The 21382-nt window shown below is 44.2% G+C and overlaps 1 protein-coding gene across 8 annotated transcripts in view; it reads left to right on the forward strand.

Annotated features, from left to right (window-relative positions):
- The first annotated feature begins 1118 nt into the window (after window positions 1–1118).
- Mybpc1 (myosin binding protein C1) overlaps window positions 1119–21382 on the forward strand; it is a 77678-nt gene continuing 57414 nt past the window's right edge. For 7 of the 8 annotated variants that reach the window (XM_075954748.1, XM_075954741.1, XM_075954744.1 and 4 more), the window contains exons 1-2: window positions 1289–1413; window positions 18882–18917. In XM_075954748.1, coding sequence (XP_075810863.1) covers window positions 1389–1413; window positions 18882–18917 — 61 coding nt within the window. In that variant the 5' untranslated portion in view covers window positions 1289–1388. Of the gene's footprint in view, window positions 1414–18881; window positions 18918–21382 lie in introns of all 8 variants that reach the window. The other variant, XM_075954749.1, reaches the window with a different exon arrangement.

Raw genomic sequence — 21382 nt, forward strand, 5'->3', positions numbered from 1 at the left:
CGCCATGCTTATGGACAATGGACGTACAGGATAACTACTTAACTTGTAGCCCTTTGGTGGGTCAGGCTTCTCGGCAGCTCCTCTAGAGCTTCAGCACAACGTAATCAAGTCAGCCACCGCTTGTGACCGTCTTAGGTTAGGTCTTCTGTGCCCGTTTGCCATCTTTATTTATTTATTAGTTTTATTTATTTTTTAATTAGAGAAAGCCCTGACTGTCCTGGAATCTGCCTGCAGACCAGGCTGGCCTCGAACTCACTGAGATCCTTTTGCCTCTGCCTCCTGAGTTCTGGGATTAAAGGCGAGTGCCACCACCACCTGGCCCATTTCCTTTCTTAATTATCACCTTTTTGTTTGTCCATGGTGTTTGTCTGGTTTATCTGACTTTCTTGACCCTTGCCTCACAGGTACAGTTCATTTGTGTGTGTGTGTGTGTGTGTGTATATATTACACACACACACACACATATATATATATATATATATATTACACATACATATATACACAGTTCATATATACGTATATTTACACACATACACACACAAATCCACAGAGCTGTGGACATTCCACGGAAATTGGATTGAATAGCACAATTTTACGGTCGGTTTCTTTCCTGAGTGCCAGTCCGACCCACGTTGTAGCGGATCTCCTTGCATCGTTCTTGTATATGCTTGCTATCTTTAATAAAAAACAAAACTGTTTCTTGAAAAATTGCAAATACAATGTATCCTTAATAGACATCTTTGCTAGTCTTGGTACAGAAAAATGAAACGAGGTATTTAATAGGGAATTCAGTTTGACCGACTAACACTGGTGTAAAAATTCAATATGAAAATTTTAATCTCAGTAATTAAGAAATAAGGAAAATGAACAGCTAAGGTGGGAATAAAAATGATTATCTTAGTATATTTTTTCCCTTTCAAGTCTTAGTGAAAATTAATAGAGAAGCCAGGCTCACATGGTATAATTTTCATTTATTTATTTTATCACCCAGAAAGCCCCGTGCGCTGCTAAGTCGGCACAAGCATCTGTCCGTCGGACAGAAAAGAACAGGAAAGCGCACGAGGCTGCAGCCGAATTTAGAAAGTTAGAGGTACTCTCATCTGCCACACGAGATGGACAGGAGATTCCTTCCAGCAGGCGAGGGAGCAGAGCGCAGACAACAGATGGGAGAAAGGTCCCAGAGCTGTCAGGTTTCAGCATCCTTGTGCCGACGAAGGGAGGCGCCAACGTGATTGATGTCCGGCGGCTGTATAAAAGCCTTCGCTATCCCTGCAGCTGCTTGTCACACCGACCCACAGACCCGCTCGGTCTCTCTACTCTTCTTGGAGTTTCTGTCAACTGGTGCTGGAGGGAGAAAACTCTCGGGAGAGTAACCTTTTATTGCGGTCATGCCAGAACCCACTAAGAAAGAGGGTAAGAACACCCATAAATCTTCTTATTTTGTTGTTTATTTTCAAAGAGTTATCCGACTTTTTTAAAAAGCAAACTCTAAAACAATAGCCTCCCTGGGATGCAAAGATGAAGTTCTTGAGTGTGAACAGGCCAGAAGAAAAATATAAGACTGTATAATCGCCCGAGAAATACCTGATAAAGTTTATAAAGCAATATTGATTCCAATGAGTACATGAAAATTCTATTCTTCGATTTTAAGAGGTCCTTAAAACGCTTAAATCAAAGATACTGACTGCTTGTGAGGAGGTTGCATTTCCAAGCTTAGTTTTTGGCTTTGTTTCTGCAGTGTGCAGGCCGGGGGACGTGGGCTGCCCTCGCAAACACTTCATAACTTTGGTCAAGTCTTGGAATGAGAATGTGATGTTATTTGTAGGGTTACTATTTCCCCCCACAGGAAGGCATTTAAAATAAACAGACGGATTTGATTGCTGCCTAGGGGGTTCGGCTTTGAAATTCTTGCTTGAAAAGAAAATCTCTATGATTATGATGGGTAGATTAGATTGAAAGAAAATCTCTATGATTATGATGGGTAGATTGTACTCCCCGAGTGCTGCTGTGTTCTGTTTCAAAACATGTAGCCTTAAAAAAAAACAATTAAGAATAAGAAAAGAAAAGCAAGGAATAGTCTTTATTAGAAGAAAATTGTCTCCTCTCTATAAAATATCAATATTTTAAATTGCTAATTAATAATGCAAACTGGTGTTAGCGATTGTGAAAATGCATGTTCATCGCACAAATATATTAACTAATTTTTAATAGAAGCATCTTTTATAAATATTACCTCATTCTCTGGTTTCTCTTTGGATGATATAAATCTTTCATCCTTTTACTGAGGATTAGAGAGAAGAATACCTTTGAGTTTCAAGCCAAGATTTTGACTAGCCAAGATTTTGATGTTTTGCTTCTTTGGGACTAATGCAAAATATAAATATTTAAATCAAATCAGTTGCATTGGGGCTGTTTACTCTTACTTTTTTCTTCTCTGCAGATAAAAGCACACTTGCACGCATGCCCAGATACATGCACACAAGATTAACAGAGAACATCAAAAAAAATTTTTCATTTTTAATTCTTAAAAGTGCTTGTTACCGTTACTTTGAAGAACTTTGCAAAAGAGGCCACTCGTTGAACATGAAGTCGAGGTACTAAGCAAACGACGAAGAGGCTTTTAAGTATTTTTCTTTATGTAATTAGGTAGTGGGTGCTGACAGGTCGGGGTGATCAGTTACAGGTCGGCCCTACTTAGTGGCAGAGAGCATTGATGGATGAAGTCTTCCTCCCGAAATAACCACAGCAAATGCATGCATTAATATGGGAACTTAATCCCAACGGTGGGGACGTGTGTCTACCTCCTGCTGAAGTGTCTTATTTGTGATGCAAATGATTTACATGTGTATTAAATGTCCCTTTTATCCCATGGGTTGCTTGACTCTTTGGGAGGCTTCCTTGGGTGAAACGCCTTTTATGATTCTGAAGTGAAAACAGAAGATTATTTTAATTATTCTGAGTTCATTTGCTGTTTGCCATCCCAGCTGAGAATGGCAAGGAAGCTGGAAGGTTAATATGTAAGGTTCCAGGCTGCAGGACCAATAAAGTGAATTAGATGATTCCATTGGCCGGGCGCAGTGGAGTGTCGTGTTTGGTTTGGCAACTTGATCAACTCTATTCTACATTTAGAGGGAATGAAATTATAGACCTAGGAAGACGACAGTATATTTCATCTTCTCATATATATTTAGACTATATATTTTAAACATTTGAGAAATAAATCTGCACGAATACTAAAGTCTCCATGAGTTTCTTTTGCTATCAAAGTCCTTTCGACAGTCTGTGTGGGAGCCACTCTGCCCAAGACAGTAATTTTATACCCATAGATTCTTTGCTTAGTTTAGATTTGGATGGTGGGAAGTGACATCCCCCAAAAGCATCACTGATATATTTAAAACCCATCGAGGAAGTCCAGAGATTTCCTCTTTTGAATTCCCTTACCAGCAGAACTGATTGCTAAAGGAAACATGTCCCGACTTTGTCTCCGTGAATGTGCTGCTTTTGACAACCACATCTGAGAGAATGTGGTAATTCCTGTACCGCCTCTGATGCAGCTACACCCTGCCGATGATTTAGTGTTAACTGCGGTTGTCTGTGTTCCATCGAAGCCGCCCTCTGAAAGACAGTACCAAGAATAAAGCACGCCATACTTCAGAACCACTTTATAGATATTCACCCAAAGAAGCAGTTCCTCCAGCCTTGGGGATCTTCCCTCTCCTTCCCTCGGGGGATGCCATGCCCCGAAGGCCTGGACTACTGCTCTGAACTTTGATAGGATCTGGCAAAGGGACTGAGTTTTCAGCACCTAACAGTGCAGAGGACATCTCACTTAGGCCTAATTCTGGGCCTCTCATGTCAGTTCATCAGGGAGCGGGCCTTTCTAAGGAAGAGGAAGACAGGTGCAGCTCTTGACCTCAAGGAGGAAGCCTAGGGCCAAGAATTAGGCTATATGAAAATATTTTGCCTATCTCAAGGACTCCATTTGGAAGCAGAAAGCATCTTTTTCCGTGGGTGGCGCTGGGGGTCAAATCCAGGGCCTCATGCATGCTGGGTGTGTGCTCTGCTGTCGAGCTACGTCTCCGCACCCAACAGGAGTGGCTTCTTTGCACGGTCTTCTCGGCATTTCACCAACTGCATATGCGTTCTGACAACTGGATTATCCATCCCACGGACCTCTCTTACACTCCGCGTTCATATAGAGCCTGAGGTCGTTATGTTTCTCTCATCGGACGGTGAGAGAAGATGCTGAGGAGGCTTCAGTTGTTAGGAACCTCCCAGGGTGCCTTGCTAGTGGATTTATTTAGTATCAACTCTTAATTGAGCATCTCTGTGCCCCATCTCAGACAGGTACGTAAGGTGGCTCCAGGCATTCAAGGGTAATTCTGCGCTGGGTCCTAGCATCTAAAGAAATTAGTCTGCTGCTGGAAAATTTTCTTCTTCCTGTCAGGAAGAAACTATCAACCTGAAATTAAGAAAAGTCAATAATGCTTCCTCTTGGGATAGAATCTCTATTAGTTTATGATAATTCGGGGTTGGCAAGGTGACTCAGCAGGCAAAGGCCCTTGCAAGCCTGACAGCCTTAGTTCCAACTGTGAGACCCACATGGTGAAAGGAGAGACCCGACTCCTTCAAGCTGTCCTCTGACCTGCACATGCTTACAGTGGCACACATAGACACAGACACACACAGACACATAGACAAACAGACATACAGACATACAGACACACAGACACACACACAGACACATAGACAAACAGACACACAGACACATAGACACAGACACACACACATAGATACATAGACACAGACACACACACAGACACATAGACACAGACACACACAGACACATACAGACACATAGACAAACAGACACACAGACACAGACACACACATACAGACATACGCATACAGACACACACACTAAATAAAATGCAATAAAAATGTAAAAATAATAAAATAACCCTTAAACACATACAAATTAGTGTACCTCTACAGCATGTAAAAATGGAAGCCACTAAGCCTGGCTCTTTAGAATCTGCATGTAGCAGCTAATCGTTAGATTCCCTGCAACCCTGAAAATTTATTTTCTCACTCATTGAGTCAAGGCCTCAACATGAATTTCACTTTTATCTTGTCATATATAGGGGGTTATTGTATTTCGCATGCATAACTCATCAGAAGAAATCAATAGTTCCTTTGGGTCCTATGCGTAGATCATAAGGCCTATTGGAGTCAATTCATGGTGGATCCTTTCTGGAACACTCAAGACGCGGGACAAACACAGTCATTTAGGACTGCAGTGGTAAAGGTGGATTCTGATAACTTCCGGAATCAAAGCCATGGCTTCTCCGCTGCGTCGACATTGGAAAGCACCTGCTCGGTCTCCTTGGGTCTTTCTCGGTGGGAACAGGAGGAAACATGGTCGCAGAGACATTTTTCAGCCCAGAAGCCTTCCTTACTTCCTCTACTTCTCTTCTGGTCCCTAGAAGGCGTTAAAGTTCTGCGGAGCATAACAACCAATCTGAGCCTACACGGGCATCCTTCACCTTTGGCCTGTTTCTAAGCATGACTCTGGGCTTAGTCACCACCAGAAAAGGAGCACACTGATGGGACACCACCCTCTCGTGTTTACTCACTGACCTTCAGTTCCCACGGGCCCCTGGGTATCTTATTTGAAGTCCCCAAATAAACTTGATTGGGGGAAGCTAATGATTTATAGGAAACAAGCTAGAATATAGGAGAAAGGAGGCAGGTTTTTTTTTTTTTAAATCAAGTTTTTGCCCATCTCTGCATGATCACGTAGGTCAAATGAACGTGGGGTGTACAAGCTGTTCTGTTAGGTGTGTTGGGACGGCCCGGGCCTATGTTCCCCGCGTTCGGGAGGCTGAAACAGGAAAATGAAGACATCAAGGCCAGCTCGGGCTTCTGAGTAAGATGCTGTCTCAAAGAAGATGGTATATGAATGACAAGAAGAAGACATATCAACGAGTACTGTAGCTCAGAAAAGAGCTTTCACAGTGCAGGCTCGGGCTGTCTGTGCATGGGGGGTGCTCTGGGGAAATGCACGGGGGGAAACACACCAGGGAAACGCACCGGGGAAACGCACCCTGGAGAGGCTTAATGCCTGGCAGAATTCTTCTTCCTCAGTGCCTGCTTTTATGACTTCTCCTATGGGGAGAAGAATATAGGAACGGGCGATACTTTCCTCTCAAGCACTCTAAATAAAACGCTTTTAAAAAACTATAGAAAAAGAAACTGCATCCTTGTTTCTCATCCACTGAGTCTGAAGAAGCCTCCCTCTTGCTTCCAAGGCATTTCAAATAGCAGGGAAGTCAAGAGCAGGGTTTGGTAGAACAGTCAAATGCCCTTTTCGTCTGGCAAGCTTGGGAAAAGGAGGCTGTCAAGGATTTGGGTTTTCTCAGTGGCTTGCTTTATTTGTGGCCTGAGATGTGACTCTGGCCTTGAAACAGTTTAGTTTTTGTTTGAACAGCGTCTCTCTAGGTAGCTCATGCTAGCCTCGAATCCATCGTCCTCTCTCCTCTGTCTCTTCAGTACTAGAAGTACAGGCCAGCATCATCTTTTCTGGGTCTCAGACATTTACTTTCAGGGTCTCTAGGCACACACAGCCTACAGTGATTCCTTACCGATAGCAATTTTAAAGTCCGTTCATGCTGGAATAAGCTACCCAAACTGAAGTCACTTCCAAATAAATAGTTTCTGTAAAAATCTGAATGAAACAGTCTTCTGCAATACTCTCGCAAATCTATTCTAATTTTAAGTCTCAGGAATCTATGAGAAGCAGCAACTGAAATTAAGATATTGCTATTCTTTTACAGACGTAGGAAGCATTGCTTGTTCTTTTTCCTTAAATTTCTTATGACCGGTTTATTTTAAGAATGTCAATTTAGTCTTTTGGGACCTATAAAGAAGACTTTAGAATTACGAAACGTTCCCATTTTTTCCCAAGCTCCGTCCTAAGTACCTCTGTGAAGCATCCATTCAGTGACACCAAGTGCTCTTGACCATCGTTCTGTGCTAACTCTAGGCCACATCTCTAGGTATACTTGTGTGTGTTAGATGAGTTTGTTTTGTTTTTCTGAGACCTTTGATTGGTTCAGAGTTCTGCATCCTGGAGAAGTTCAGTAGCTGCCCAGGAAGACAGTTACTGAATTGTGTGTTCTGAAGGAAGTAAATTGTGAAAAGTTTAGGTTTTTTTAAGAGCCATTTCCTTAAAATTGAGAACACAGTGATTAACAAAGATCAAACTATGAGAAAGAACCAAGACGTTGCCATTTAATTTCCCAGAGGCAGCAAATTATTTCATAAACAGAAAGAGAATATGACCCCGTCCCCATAGACTTTTTACTTTTTTATTTTTAGCAGACAGCCCCCCTAAATCAAAGTGATAATACTGTCTTGTCCCGCCCAGGTCTGTTCTGGGAGGACAGGGTCAGCTTTAACTTACAGAGACTACGTTTGCACAGCTCCACAGACAGACAGGGTGTTCTCATTCACAGGACAGCGCTCTCGGAGTCTCTGTGTGCGTTCAGAACCAGTCTTTAGACCTGTCTCACTGGGGCAGGTGCGGCTGGCTGACTTGGCAGAGAGCAGAGGAGGCTCACTCGTCCCAAGCTCGTTTCTCTCTCTTCAAATGCACTCACAAGAAACTGACAGTAATCTGATTTACTCTGTGCCTTTCAAGTTTAAATCCACTTTGATGAGACTTTTGCCCTTTTATGCTCCCAAGAATCTTTTTGTAGGCCAGTTTGGCACTCAAATGTAATATCCAAAGTTACATTGCAAGTCAGGTGCTAGGTTTTACAGTTAGTTTTATCAGTTTTTTTTTTTGACTTGTGTTTATCTATGTAGGCTAAACACTGTTCTTTTCTTCTTTTCTTATTTTTTTCAAAATCATCCGAGTTGTCTCCAGGTAGCATTAAACCTCTTCTTAATTAAAACTCCCTAGGAATTTTTTTTTTACTTATATTGTTGCCTTTTATAAAACTCACACAGAAGTTGGTGTTCTATTTTTATCCGAAGTTAATTTTTTATAGTATTTTAGTTTATTATGTTTGTAGCTAGATGTCTTTAAAATTGTCCTGTATAAATTTAGTCTTTAAAAATACATCTTAAATAATATTCTTACTAAACATTACTGCATGATACCCTCGGGACATGAGAGCTTAAATTCTTCCTGACCCATGTACTGAGTTCCATATACTTTCTACGCCTCGGTTCTCTCCTGTCTAAAATGTGATTAAAATCATACCGGGCTCACAGGATCTTTGCAAAAATGGAAATAAATCAGGTAAAGTGTTGGAGAAAGACCCACCACATAGCAGGACAGCAAACAGTGAGCCCAGAGCTGGCTAAGACATTAAACACCAGCATGTGATCAAAGTTTGTAGTCCCAACAGCGTAGGCTGTGAGCCACAGCTTCCCCAGCCTTTGTCAATATTTATAACACATGACCAGATTTATAACACGTGATCAGATAAAGGCTGTCTTTTGCTTTTGTTTATTTTTGTTTTTGAAACTGAGTCTTACTAGGTAACTTTAGCTAGCCTGGGTTTTTTTTTCCCCTTGGTAGAGCCCTGGGTGGCCTTGACCTTGGCAGCCCTCTGGTCTTTGTCTCTCAAGTGCTGGGTTGACAAGGAAGACGAGCACGTGATGATGTCACTTTCACCTGAGAGCAGGAATCTTTAGGATGATCATTGCTGTCACCAGGAGTAGGCCCTGGTGAAGTGAAGCATCTTAGTTGTAACTCAATTCAGATTTTTTTTTTAAAAGGTCTACACCACAGGGTCTCTGTTGTGTTCCCACTAAAATGTATGGTGTGTGGGGGTCTCCGGCTGTCAGAAAGAAAAGGACACCGAGCTGTTTCTTTATTGCGCCATTGTGTGTGTGTGTGTGTGTGTGTGTGTGTGTGCGCGTGCGTGCATGTGGCAGAGGAGGTGGTGGTTATGGTGGTATGGCCTTTCCCATTTGGATGAAAGCGTCATCTTGAATTGTTTGCCTATAACTGTATCTGTCGCCAACAGTTGTGACTTGGGTTTGAGGGCACTGGCTTTCTCTACACAGAGCTGCGTTCCTGACTCTGAATTTTCCTCAGGTAATTACATAAAGAGATAGTCTTTACCGCACGTGTATGCGATGGTTAGCAAATCGAAAGCCACTGTGTTTGTTATTCTGGAATCGTCTTTTTATGACCCCCCATCTGGCATCAGGACTCTCTTTCCTCTATTCTTAAAGTCACCCAGAGTGAGCCCCAGCGGGCACTTGAGAAAGGTCTTGAAGAGGTTTATCCCACCACATCTGACTACAGAGGGAGTCAATAATGCAGACCCCAGGGAAAGGCACAGAAAGGGAACCTAAAGAGAAAAATATTAGCAATACAAATCGCTTGTGAAATTATCTTTTGATGTGTGCTCGACTCTTTCAATTTCTTCAAGTTGAGTTCAGCTTTAGCCAATGGCTGCCCCTATCTGGGTCATTCTGACCCTTATTTCTTTGTCTTTGGAAACAGGAGATAAACAAGACATTGTCCTGGGTGAAACATCTTGTGCTCGTTGCTATGTAAAATCTTGCAGTTGCTGTAGATATAAAAAAATGCCCATATCTTCATTCTCTTTCATTGTGGAATGGCATCATGAGTTGAAACATGAAATTCAGACAAAAACACAAGCTAACTGAGGGGTTAAAGAAAGCCCTGTGCATTCAGGGATCTCCCATCAAGCTGAGGTGTGAGTCACTGAGATCTTCAGGATCCAGGCACTTTAGCATTGACTGTTGGAGTGCAATTCTCAGCGAAGTGTGACCACAGCAGACAAATCTGGATTGCATGGGTACGCACGTCGGGTAAAGAGTGGCTCTGTCTGCAGTGCTAAGGGGTTCGCTTTGTTCTAGAACCTGCTAATCTTTACCACTCCGATCAATACCGGTGGGAAACATTTCTAAAATGTAACACATCTGTGCTTCAAAACAAATCTCTGCATTTTAAAAGTGAATCAGTGGGATCTCGGTGTGGTGCTATAATTCTGAGGTAGAGGCAGAGCCAACCTTGGCTGCGCAGTGGGTGTAAGGTCAGCCTGGGCTGTACGAGATTCCATCTCAGAAAACATAATGAAAACATAGAGCACGGGGGATGGGATTTAGCCTTGCCTTGTGTTACAGACGCTGTAGAACATGTTTTCTCAAGAATCCAAATGACTGTCTTTATGGAATCAATACCGAGTCATTAGCAGCTTTCCCGTTGTTCTTGGCTAGAAGGTTGCCGTTGATCGTCCTGCCTGTCACTGGACGAACCCCCGCCCCCCCTGCTTTAGGCATACAGGGCGATGGGTCTCGCTGCTGAGGGTTTAGTGCCACCTTGGGAACGGCCAGCCTTTAAGAGAGCGTTTACTCTCAAGCCCTGCAAACACAGGGTAGCCGCCCAAGGGTGAGCACCCGCTTTGGTCTCTTCTGTGCTCACGCTAGGCTGCGAATGGTTCAGGAGCTCAGCGAAGGACGCTCGGGGAGCTTGATGCAATGTGTTTCTTCCCCAGTGGCCCTGGTCCTTTGCAGCTCAGCAGCTGTTATCTGGCTAAGAGAATGGCCAGGCAGATGAATTTTTGAGGCGGCCATATTGGGCCATACTCTTCTTTTGTCTCTATCATTGTGCTCATAGAAAAGCAAGTTACTATCCCCAAATTCAATTTATAGTTTTGTTCTTTTGAGACAGGGTCTCCCTACATGGACTCCCCTAGAACTTGCTATGTAGACCAGGCTGGCCTTGAACTCACAGAGATTGACCTGCCTCTGCCTCTTGAGTACTGGGATTAAAAGAGTGTGCCACCGTGTTTGACTACTTTTTTGAAAATATTTATTTTTTATTTTACGTGTCTGAGTATTTTGTCTGCATGTGTATCTGAGCACCACAGGCAAACAGAAGAGGGTTGTCAGCTTCCCGAGAACTGGAGTTCCAGTTGTGAGCCACCATGTGCCACCAGGTCCTCTGTAAGGACAGCTTCACAATTTTGTCAATCAAAGCTCCAAATGAAGTATAGAACATGAATTTGTTCACATTAAAAAGACCTTACCCCAAAATAGTTTTATTCTCAGACACATATTTGGCATATATATTCAAATATATATTTACTTATGCTTGTATCTTGCTATGTTGCCAAGGCTCAGGCAATCCCCCACCCTCAACCTCAGAAGTGACTAGGGCGGCAGGCACACCCTTCTTAGTTATTGAAGGCACTGGCCAGTTTTTGATTGTTATTTTTGAACAAATGAAAAAAATCAAAAGATGTTTCAAACATGTAAATACATAAACACACGTGTTATTAGCTGTCAGAATGCTGATGTCATCACATCTTGTGTGTCCTTTGGAAAACTTCACTACTTGTGAGAGAATGTGAATGAAAAAGATGCAAACGGTGTCTTAAAATTACAGAAAAAAACCCTGATATTCTAGACTCTCTAGAAGAGGCCTGGGGGCTCAGGAATCCCAGCCCATACTTTGAGAACTATTACCATAAATCAATGCTTGTTCACTTTTTGGTGACCGTAACTAACATAGTCAATATTTCCCAGGATGGTAAGGCGCATGTCTTGGTGCAAACCATCTTTTATATTGAGGTCGCTGTCCAGGGGGATGAAGTTCCATCTGGAGCAAGGACACAGTGCCAGAGCCCACTGTCAACAAATGCCCAGTGCCTTTTTAATGGGAAAAGAAAGAGGATTTGCTGTTACCACAAGTGACCTTATTATAGTAGGCTAGGTAAACTCAACATCTTGGATGTTTACAATTTATAAAATAGACACTTTTTTTTTCCCATTTTGAACACAGAATGTTACCTCAAGAATAAGAAATATAGGCCAGCAAGGTTGCTCAGCAGGTAAAGGTACTCGCTACCAAGCCTGGTGACCTGAGTTTAATACCTGGGGCCCGCGTGGTTGGCTGCTGCCTGCTGACCTCCACATGCACACTGTGGTACCTGTGCACGTGCAGGTATGCACACGTGCACGCACACATCCAATGTGTGTTTAAATAGTACAAATGATAATTAAATCTGAACACGGTGGGCCCCTCTTGTAATCCCAGCATTCATGAGGTGGATACGGAAGGAGGTCAAGGCTAGCTTGGTCTACACAGTGAGGCTCTGTCGCAAAAGTAAACAAATAAGCCATGCCATTTGTCCCCAAAGTCATATTACCAGAGGATGGCTTTGGAGGATTTGTTTTTCAAAAGTGCCCCCAGTGGGGTACAGAATAGAAGCCGGAAAAGACATGTAGTCACAGCAATCAAGGAGAGAAACTTCTTATGTGTTCTTTCTGCCTTCTCTGCACCCATGTGGTGTGATTAATTATGCCCTCCATAATATAAAAAACGAAGTGAAATTCTAGCTGAGGCACCTCAGAATACTTCTAATGATAATGTATTGTTTAAATATATTAGAATATAAAATACAATGATGTAATAATAGTTTCATGACGTGAAGCTGGTATGACAGCTTTTCAAAGAGAGAACTTGGCTGAGTTACGTCATGTTAATGGACAGACACATACGGCCAGAGCACTTGATACCACCAAGAGTTAAGATCCCCCACCTCCCACGTTACTGACCACAGAACCCTTGGCACTGAAAGCGGAAAGGGCTTCCACTGGAGAAAGTCATACCATTTATGGAGTCTCTGTTCCCGGTGTTTCTTTAGCAGCTGAGGGCCACGTACCAGGCCGTCTCATCGCTGCCACCGGTGCCCGTCAGTTAGACTGCCCGGGCACAAGCTGTGCAGGCACGCCATTGGTGGCATACCTGTGCTTTTTACAGTAGGTGACCGTAGGAAAAATCCACCAGAAATAGATCAAGCTTTTGAAAGCATTTCAGCACTGCAGAGGAAGGGAGGGCTGTTAGGAATCAGAAAAGATCAAAGGCCGGTCGCCCTGGTCTAGGAAGCCAGAAGTTTGTTTCTTTGCTGCTGCAGGATCCCGCTCATTTTCATGTTGTTCACTAAAATATTTGGGCTCCCCCCAGCTATTTCCTATCCCTTCTTCTTCTTCTTCTTCTTCTTCTTCTTCTTCTTCTTCTTCTTCTTCTTCTTCTTCTTCTTCTTCTTCTTCTTCTTCTTCTTCTTCTTCTTCTCCTCCTCCTCCTCTTCCTCCTCCTCCTCCTCCTCCTCTTCTTCTTCTTCTTCATTTTCTCCTCCTCTTCCTCATCCCCTTCCCCCTCACTCCTTTCTCCTCCTCCTTCTCTTTCTTTAGCCAAGTTCATAACCCTGCTTTTCCATACAACCTTGTAGGCACGTTTTCTGGTAATGGATGGATACAGAGAGAGGGGACAAAAATCTGCCTTTATCCAGCTGGGCCACAAAGCTCAGACTTCATCTTTTGGCTTTTAAGTACGCAGATGTTTAGTGGCATCAATAGTCTGTATCTGTTTGCTTGTTTAAGATTCAGAGTTTACTAAAGGACTTGCCACTTGGCCATCACTACACAGGGAACCAGATATCAACATACCTGCCAGGGCAGACCGAGGGGTATTTGCCTAGACGTTGATGGGACAGGATCCTTGGTTCTAGTGGCCTTTCCAGCCTGAATTTTAAATGGGGCAGGTTCCTTAGAAAGGGAAGGGGTGCGCTGTTCCTGAGAGCCAAAGCCCCAGCTGCACTTGCTCTCCTGCCCTTGTTAAGAAACGCAAGACGTGTGCTGACAGTAAGATGAAATCTAAAAGATGGGTTTGGGCGGATGCCTGGGAGCCTGGGCCAGCAGGAGGGCCAGCAATGGAAGACATAGTGTTCCCTGTGGGTAATGCAGCCGAAGAAAGCTGCCCACAGAGCGCCAGGGGACAGTTCTGGATTTCTTGGCAGGCAGGAGAAGGGGCTTTTGTGCGGGCAGGAGCTGCGTGCCAGTCAGCTATATTTACGGAGCACCTGCCGTGTGGAACTTGGAAAGGAAGAGAAGACGGGCCTTGTCCTCAAGAAGCTTGTGACCAAAGAGGGAAGAAAGGTGCCCGGCTACTGTAAATGTTTTAGCATTTGCAACCATCTTTGAAATGGGAGAGAAACGGGTGACCTTTAGGGTCCAAGCTGAGCCCTGGTGCTCAAAACTGTGGGCTGTGGGCCCGCAGGAGCAGCCGTGCCTACAAGCCTGTTAGAAACGTAGAACTCTGAACTTGGCACTGACCTCCAGTCAGGGTCCATGGTTTGGTTGGATCCTGTGCACACGGTAGTTTCTAAAGCTCCAGAGTCCATGGAAGCAGTGAGTCCTGCATGTTGTAGAAGAACAGAAAGACAAGGAGCAAAAACTGCAATACTAACAGATAAATCATTTACCAGGAGTTCCTTAAGGGTGGACTCTCCTCCCTCAGCCACTTTCTTGAGCCTTTTATTATTATTATTATTTATTTTATTATTACTATTAATGAATGATTGCCATAGAAGCATTCAGTGACTTTGGGGTGTGTGCAAATGATTTTAGTGGCAAGACTGAGCATGACAGGGTCTGTCTGAGACAAAGACATGAGAGAGAGAGAGAGAGAGAGAGAGAGAGAGAGAGAGAGAGAGAGAGAGAGACATCATTATAGGTAATGTTAAAGGACACCCCACAGGGGCGCTGGAACTTCGGGAATGATTCACTTTCCAAATCAAGCCAGCTTGGCTCTCACCACTCCTGGTCACCTATTACCTCCAAGTTACACATGGCCCCAGAAATGACAAGGAGGTCCCCCCCTCCCCGCTTACCCTTCCTGTTTCAGCATAATCGGTGGCTGAGTGCTGATTGATCCCCTTACCAGACTTGTGGACTGCAATGCTAACCATGTGAATTGTACTCAATTCAGCAGTAGTTTCCATTTTACAGTTAGGGTGCATCAGGCAAGCACGTCCACGCTGCTCCTCACTCCCTACCCCAGTTCCAAACAGCCGGCAGCCCACAGTCCAGAAAATTAGACACGGGTAGACACCTGTTTCTTGTTCAGGTGCGGCCAAGGACAAACAATGGTAATTAAGACCAGCAAGTGCTGAGGCGTGTAGAGAGTGAGTCTGCTACCTCACCCCTTCCTGCCACCTTCCCCGAGGTGGAGGCTCTGCTGTTAGTTCCATTTCCTCCTGAGGAAACTGAGGCACGTTCCTAAGAAGTTGCGTGACCTTGACAGTGACTGATGTGAGGGAAGGTGAAGTAATAATAATATTGGACAACTCCGTCAGCTTATTTCTTCTGCCTCCTTCAGAGCACCCGAGAAAGGAAGAGCCGGCCCTGCCATAGAGCATGGACTCTTGGTTAGCCTGATGGGAAAGGAGGTATGGATGGAGCCTTGCTTCCTTCTAGATCCTAGAGGGGAGAAAGTACGGAGTCCAGCTTCTGTGCATGAACTGCGGGGCCTGACAGGATTTCAGTTTCCATGTCGAAAGGGGGTAATCGTAGGTAGGGAAATACTAGCGTTAAAAATGTCGACATAAGTTAGTCCTAAATGCAACAGGAGTCAGCAAGTTGCTGTTTACGTGTTGACTGCAAAGCGACGGGCTTTCTGTGTTCTTTAGAGGGCGCATTTCCTCCCCAAACAGGCAAACAATTTCGTTTCCACTTCATGCGAATGTCTTAGCATTTGTGTCCTGAAACGCCTCCACGGTTTGGACAATCAGCTACAGCTGGCTGCGCGGACACTGGCCTCCAGATTAGAGGCAGTTGAATTAAAGTTCTTAAATTCCCATTTTTTAAAAAAATATTATAAAGTAAGCTTTTTATTAATTAAAAATAGATATTTCATACAAAATTTAAAGATTCAATTAGATAACATAAAACAAAGCAAAAAATCATGTAGGTAAAAGTCAAATCATTTTTAAACTCTATGCTAGGAGTTGTTTGTGTGTGTGTGTGTGTGTGTGTGTGTGTGTGTGTGTGTGTGTTTTGTCCTGTGGCATTGGGCATGGATCCTTCAGACACAATGGAGATGGACAATTTATATTCAGAGTGCATTTACGGCTCCAGCATCCAAGACGATTCTAATTAATCTGGATAGAATTCACCCGAGGCCCCACTTGGGATCTGAAAGAACTCGAGCTGTCCTTAGGAAACGCACCTTGTGCTGTGTGTGGTAGTGTGTGCTTGGGGTCCCAGCACTCCGAAGGCTGAGGCAGAAGGATTGTAATGTGTTCGAGACTGGCCTGGGCTACACAGAAAGTCTGAAGCTAGCCAGAGCTACAGAGAAAGATCTGTTCTCAGCCACAAAGCTGGGAGCATACTATCAGGCTGATACAGTTTAAAAGCTTTTACACGGCCGCCCACTAAGCCTTTCTTCATTCTTTCGCTACTTAGTTTCCTATATGTTTAATGTGTTTTCAGCGATAAGTGGAGACGCCAGGGAGGTAGACAGCATCCCTGTTTATATTTATCTGGGGACAGTAGATACAAGAACACCAAGACTGCTAGAAAATAATTAAATCATAGTTGATAAGTAGGATACTATGATGTGGTCACAGAACGCTGGGGGTTGGGGGGATAGGGAAGAACAGGATGTCACAGCCCAGAAGGGCTGACAAAGGAGCCAGAAAGACCTGCAAAGCCTATGCCAGGAAAACAGTGAGGTAGGTAGACCAAGTCAGATCCCACCTAGTTCTATTTTCATAGTCACAGGAACAGCGGAAGGCTCACTGGGGAAAAGAACAAGACAGTGACCTTCAGAGACAGGAAGGCCAGAGGATGGACAGAGACTAGAACTCTGAAATAGGATGGTTACAGTTGCCCAGTACAAGGAAGAATGAGAAAATGTAACAGTGGCCAACTTGAGTGCCAACCTGGAGAGAGCAGTCCTAAGTGTCAGCCCTAAGCCAATGGGGAAGAGACCTCGGGTAGAATAGTGGGATGGGACTCAGGAGTACAAGAAACAGCTTCTGCATTCGTGAGGAGGAAGGATCGGGAGACAGAGAGCATGGGCTGTAGAGTCAGGAAGAGCTTCCTTGGGCATGGTGCAGTCATGGCTCCGACCAAAAGATAATGTGTCAGAGAAACTGGCTTCTTCTCACTCTGGTCCTCTGATAACTCCTCTGTGTGCCTCGCCCAGAGCCAATACTAGGTTTCCATTCCCACACTCGGATCTCTGGAAATGAAAAGGCTGAGGCTTTCATCTCCCTGTGGACGACAGCAGCCTTAGTGATCCTTTCCATGGTGTGGGGAGATGTGTGAGATCCTGTCAATGTCCTCTAAAGGGACATAAGTCTTCACTGTGCCTGTGAATGACCTCACATCCCGCCACGTTAGCTTCTGCTAGCATGTAAGGCTATACACCTCTTCTCCTTTGCTATCTATCTGTCTGTCTGTCTGTCTGTCTATCTATCTATCTATCTATCTATCTATCTATCTATCTGTCTGTCTGTCTATCTGTCTATCTATCTATCTATCTATCTATCATCTGTCTGTCTATCTATCTATCTATCTATCTATCTATCTATCTATCTACCTATCATCTTCTCCCTCATTAACAACTATAAAATACTTACTGGTCTCTAGAATACTTGAAAAATTTTTCAGACAAGTAAGTTAACAAATTGAAGTTTATATCAGGTACAAAATATGATGTTTAAAAAAGACATTGTGGCACCCCACATTCTTGCATTGCTCATTTTCTGATTTCTGCCAATGGTATAATTCATTTGTTTTTTTTCCTAAACCCATTCATTCCATTTTGCATATGCTAAAGTCCTGTGCATTCCCACAGCCGATCCGCTGGGAGGCACCCTAGACATGGAGAAACACAACGCTCCTAGGATCTCATTATCTGCCTAAAATATGACCATCTCGTCTTTGGGTTTTATTCAATGATCAAGTGGGAAATGCTTTTAAAGGCAGCAGTCTTCAGCAGCAGCTTCTTCCTGTTCTAGAATTTAAGCACCCGCTTCAGTCACACAGAGCCAATAGCACTCAGTTCTTGTGCCCGTGGGAATCCCACGGGACATCCTTACGCTCTTACGCCCTGGGGTGAGCCTGTAGCTACTTGGAAATTGTGTGCCCTCTAACAGACAGTCCCGGCAGACTGCACAGCCGCACTGCTCCACACCACTGCACATGCAAAGCCAGGTGTAAGGTCTCCAACCCTGAGCTTTGGAACTCCTCGGTAAGTGTAGGTGGAAATCTGGGCATGTACAGGCAAAGAAACCATCATGAGGAGGGGTTTGTTCTGTTTCCCAGAGACCTGGGCTTTGCTTTGTAATGAAATGGAGAAGCTACAGAACCAGAGGGCCTTGTGGTTGTCACCTTTCAGGAAGTGTCCTCATGAGGAAGGACCATCCTGAAGTCACCTTGGTGCCCTTCCTGTGGTAGCAAGGGAATCTCTTAAAGGGACTTCCTTTCAAGCTCCACAGGCTGTTTGTCACCTGCTGAGTCTTATTTTATCCTCATGCAGCTCTCTGATATCAAATCAATGCCCTGGCCACTTTGCCAGAGTGAGGGAAACAAACTTAGTGGTATTAAGTGGTCTGCACTTGGCTTGGCTGAGGTTTTGTTTGTTTTTATGCTCTAAGAAAGGATTTTGTATATCCCCGGTTATCCTAGAACTCCATATATAGCTAAGATGACACCCAACTCTTATTTTTCTCCCTCTGCCTGGAAAAAGGTGGGATTGGAGGGGCGTACCGCCCCTCCCAGCCTTGAACGAACGCCTAAGTGGTGCACATAGCCTGGAACCCCATCTCTCCTGTGCTTTCTCCGGCATCAGAGTGCACTATCTCTATCAGGTCATGTATGCCCTCAGCTGGCACATCATACCCATGAAGGAGTGTGCCCGGGCCTGTTGACACTACCGCTGATCCTCGGTCAGCGAGCATGGGAAATACGGCTGCCAGAGTGGAAAAGCCCTTACCTCTGAGATGTGAGCCTAACACTTCCATTATCTTTTCCATTTCCAGAAAATGAAGTGTCAACCCCAGCCCCTCCCCCAGAAGGTAAGTAAAACCATCTCCTCATGTGTTTGAGCAGTAAACGCTGAAGTCCATCCCGGCATGATTTGGCCTCCGTGGGTGCCGTGAGCTCTAACCTGTTTCTGACTGGATGACTGGATGACGGTGGGTGTGCTAAACGGATAACAAAAATAATACAGTGTATTAACGTAATTTGAACAGCGCTTCCTATGTATGGTGGGATCACTTCCAAGTCCTTCTGTTCTGTGCAAATTGCCGCTGGGCCCACGTTTTGTCTCGGTGGAGGCAGAGTATTTATGAAGCTTTCCTGGGTCTAGTAGAAGCGTGCGTTTGCATGTTTCTTGTGACTGTGGAAAACGGATCCCATCTCATCCTGACACCATTAGCTTCTTAACTTTTTCCATGTCGCCATCTGGCCCCTTTATAAGCTCTTTGGGAAGTTTGAAAGGTTTGGGACCACTGAGGCACAGCATCAGATGTAATGTATTAAATTGTTAGTATTTTCTGGCCTCCCAGATGGGGCGGGGGAATCGCTAAAACTATCCAGTAAAATTCTTGGTAGGTCTACTACAGCCAGAGACACACGGAGTCTGACTTACATAGAAGAGACCTGTGGCTTAGGAAAGAGAAGGGAGCTGAGAGGATCTAAACAAGCCCAAATGATGGCTCAAAACTCAGGGTGCACCTCAGGAATCATTGGTGTGCCTGCTCCTGACAAGACAAAGAAACCAAAATCGTGCCAAGTGCCCCCAAAGCCCTCAACCCAGGCCCAAAACAAAACAAACAAACAAACAAACAAACCCCAAACCTCCTTCTTGTCACCCTTCCTCCAAGAGGTGACTGGGGAGTCGCTTGGGTTATGCAGAACTCCAGGTGTCTCCCTAACCCTGCAGAAGGATCCAGGGCTTCCTTCCAAACACTGGAAAGATAAAACCCACACTGTACCCAACACGGCCTGGAGTTCTAAATAGAAAACGGTTTCCCGTGTTACTGGTGTACAGTCAAATTGAAAATAAAAACAGCCGGCAGAACAATGAGATGAACTTAGCTACTGTACCGGCAGGCTCTCAAGGCTGTAAGAAGGCCTCCCTCATATGCCAGTTACCTGAGCTGGCAATGTGGTGCGGAGCCAAGGGGTGGGAGAGCACCACGGACTGGTCTTGCCCAGTTCACGTAAAACTGCTTAAGACTTCAATTTCTAGTACTCCTTCTTTTTGTTTTGCTGGCAATCTATGAGAGAATTCTGCAGCTTTTCTGTCCTGGGGATAGTGTTTATGAAGGCAGATCCGGGACTCGAGCTCTTCACACAAGCCTCTTTCTCTAACTAGGTTACCAGCCTCACTGAAAACTGAAAGAGAAAGGAATACTGCCAAATTTCCAAATGAACGAAACAGGCTCGAAGCCCTATGAGGTCATACGGGTAAACTCGGGTTTAGTATTTTTGTAGATGTCTATCCTGAAGCCATTGGAGACTGTGACATTCCTGTTAGGATCGTCTTCCTCCTTGCTATGTGTTCTTCTTGTATGTGAGACTTATTTTGGCCTTTGCTGAGCACACTGAGAACCTAGATAAGCCTTTCCCTTCTGCCTGCAGGTCAGATGCTGGGCTAGGCCACTATAAACTATGCTTTCCCTAGCCTGCCATATTTCATATTTATTAGACAGTGTTGAGCTCCTGGGGCTCCTCTCGGACTTGGCTGAAACAGTCCTTAGTCAGCTGAGATCTGACTCACTAGTTATAGAAAGAAACAGACAGACAGACAGACAGATAGAAATAGAGAAGGTAGATGGCAGAACTCATGCTTGAAACAATATTTAATTTTTTTTCTTGTTTGTCTGACTCAGGGTGTCACATACCTCAGGCTGGTCTTGAACTCATGATTGTTTTGCTTCCATGGGATTACAGTGTGTGCCAGCACACCCAGCCATGGATGAAAGTTACTCGACTGTTTTAGGATGTATTTGTGTGGGTATCTGTGTGGATGTATGTGCACACCAGAAGAGGAATAGAGTTACAGGTAATTTCAGCCACCTGACGTAGGTGATGGGATCCAATCTTAGGTCTTTGTGTTTGAACAGCAAGTTCTCTTCACTGCTGAGCCATCCCTCCAGCCCCGACCGTTATTACTGTACACATCATATCTTCTCCTCTCTAATATGATTCGGAACAGAAAGAAATACAAGGTAGATGACATTGACTGATAAAATTTGATCCCACTGTCCTCATAACACATTTATTGTTACCCAGGCCAATCCAGAAGACTTTTGTGCTTACAAGAACATTTTCAAACTACGTACATGGCACAATTACTTTATAACTCCTTGTAGCCGACAGAAGCTAAGCTATTGAAACCCTTTACATGGGTCAAAGTTCCTTCAAATGTCCCTGGGTGAACTCTAAAGTAAAGTAGACTTATTTTAAATATATTTTAAAATACATTTAAATTTATTTTTTAAACATAGTATGCTCAGTTCCACTACAGTATGTA

The sequence above is a fragment of the Microtus pennsylvanicus genome, chromosome 20 (assembly GCF_037038515.1).
Source record: "Microtus pennsylvanicus isolate mMicPen1 chromosome 20, mMicPen1.hap1, whole genome shotgun sequence".
Lineage (NCBI taxonomy): Eukaryota > Metazoa > Chordata > Mammalia > Rodentia > Cricetidae > Microtus > Microtus pennsylvanicus.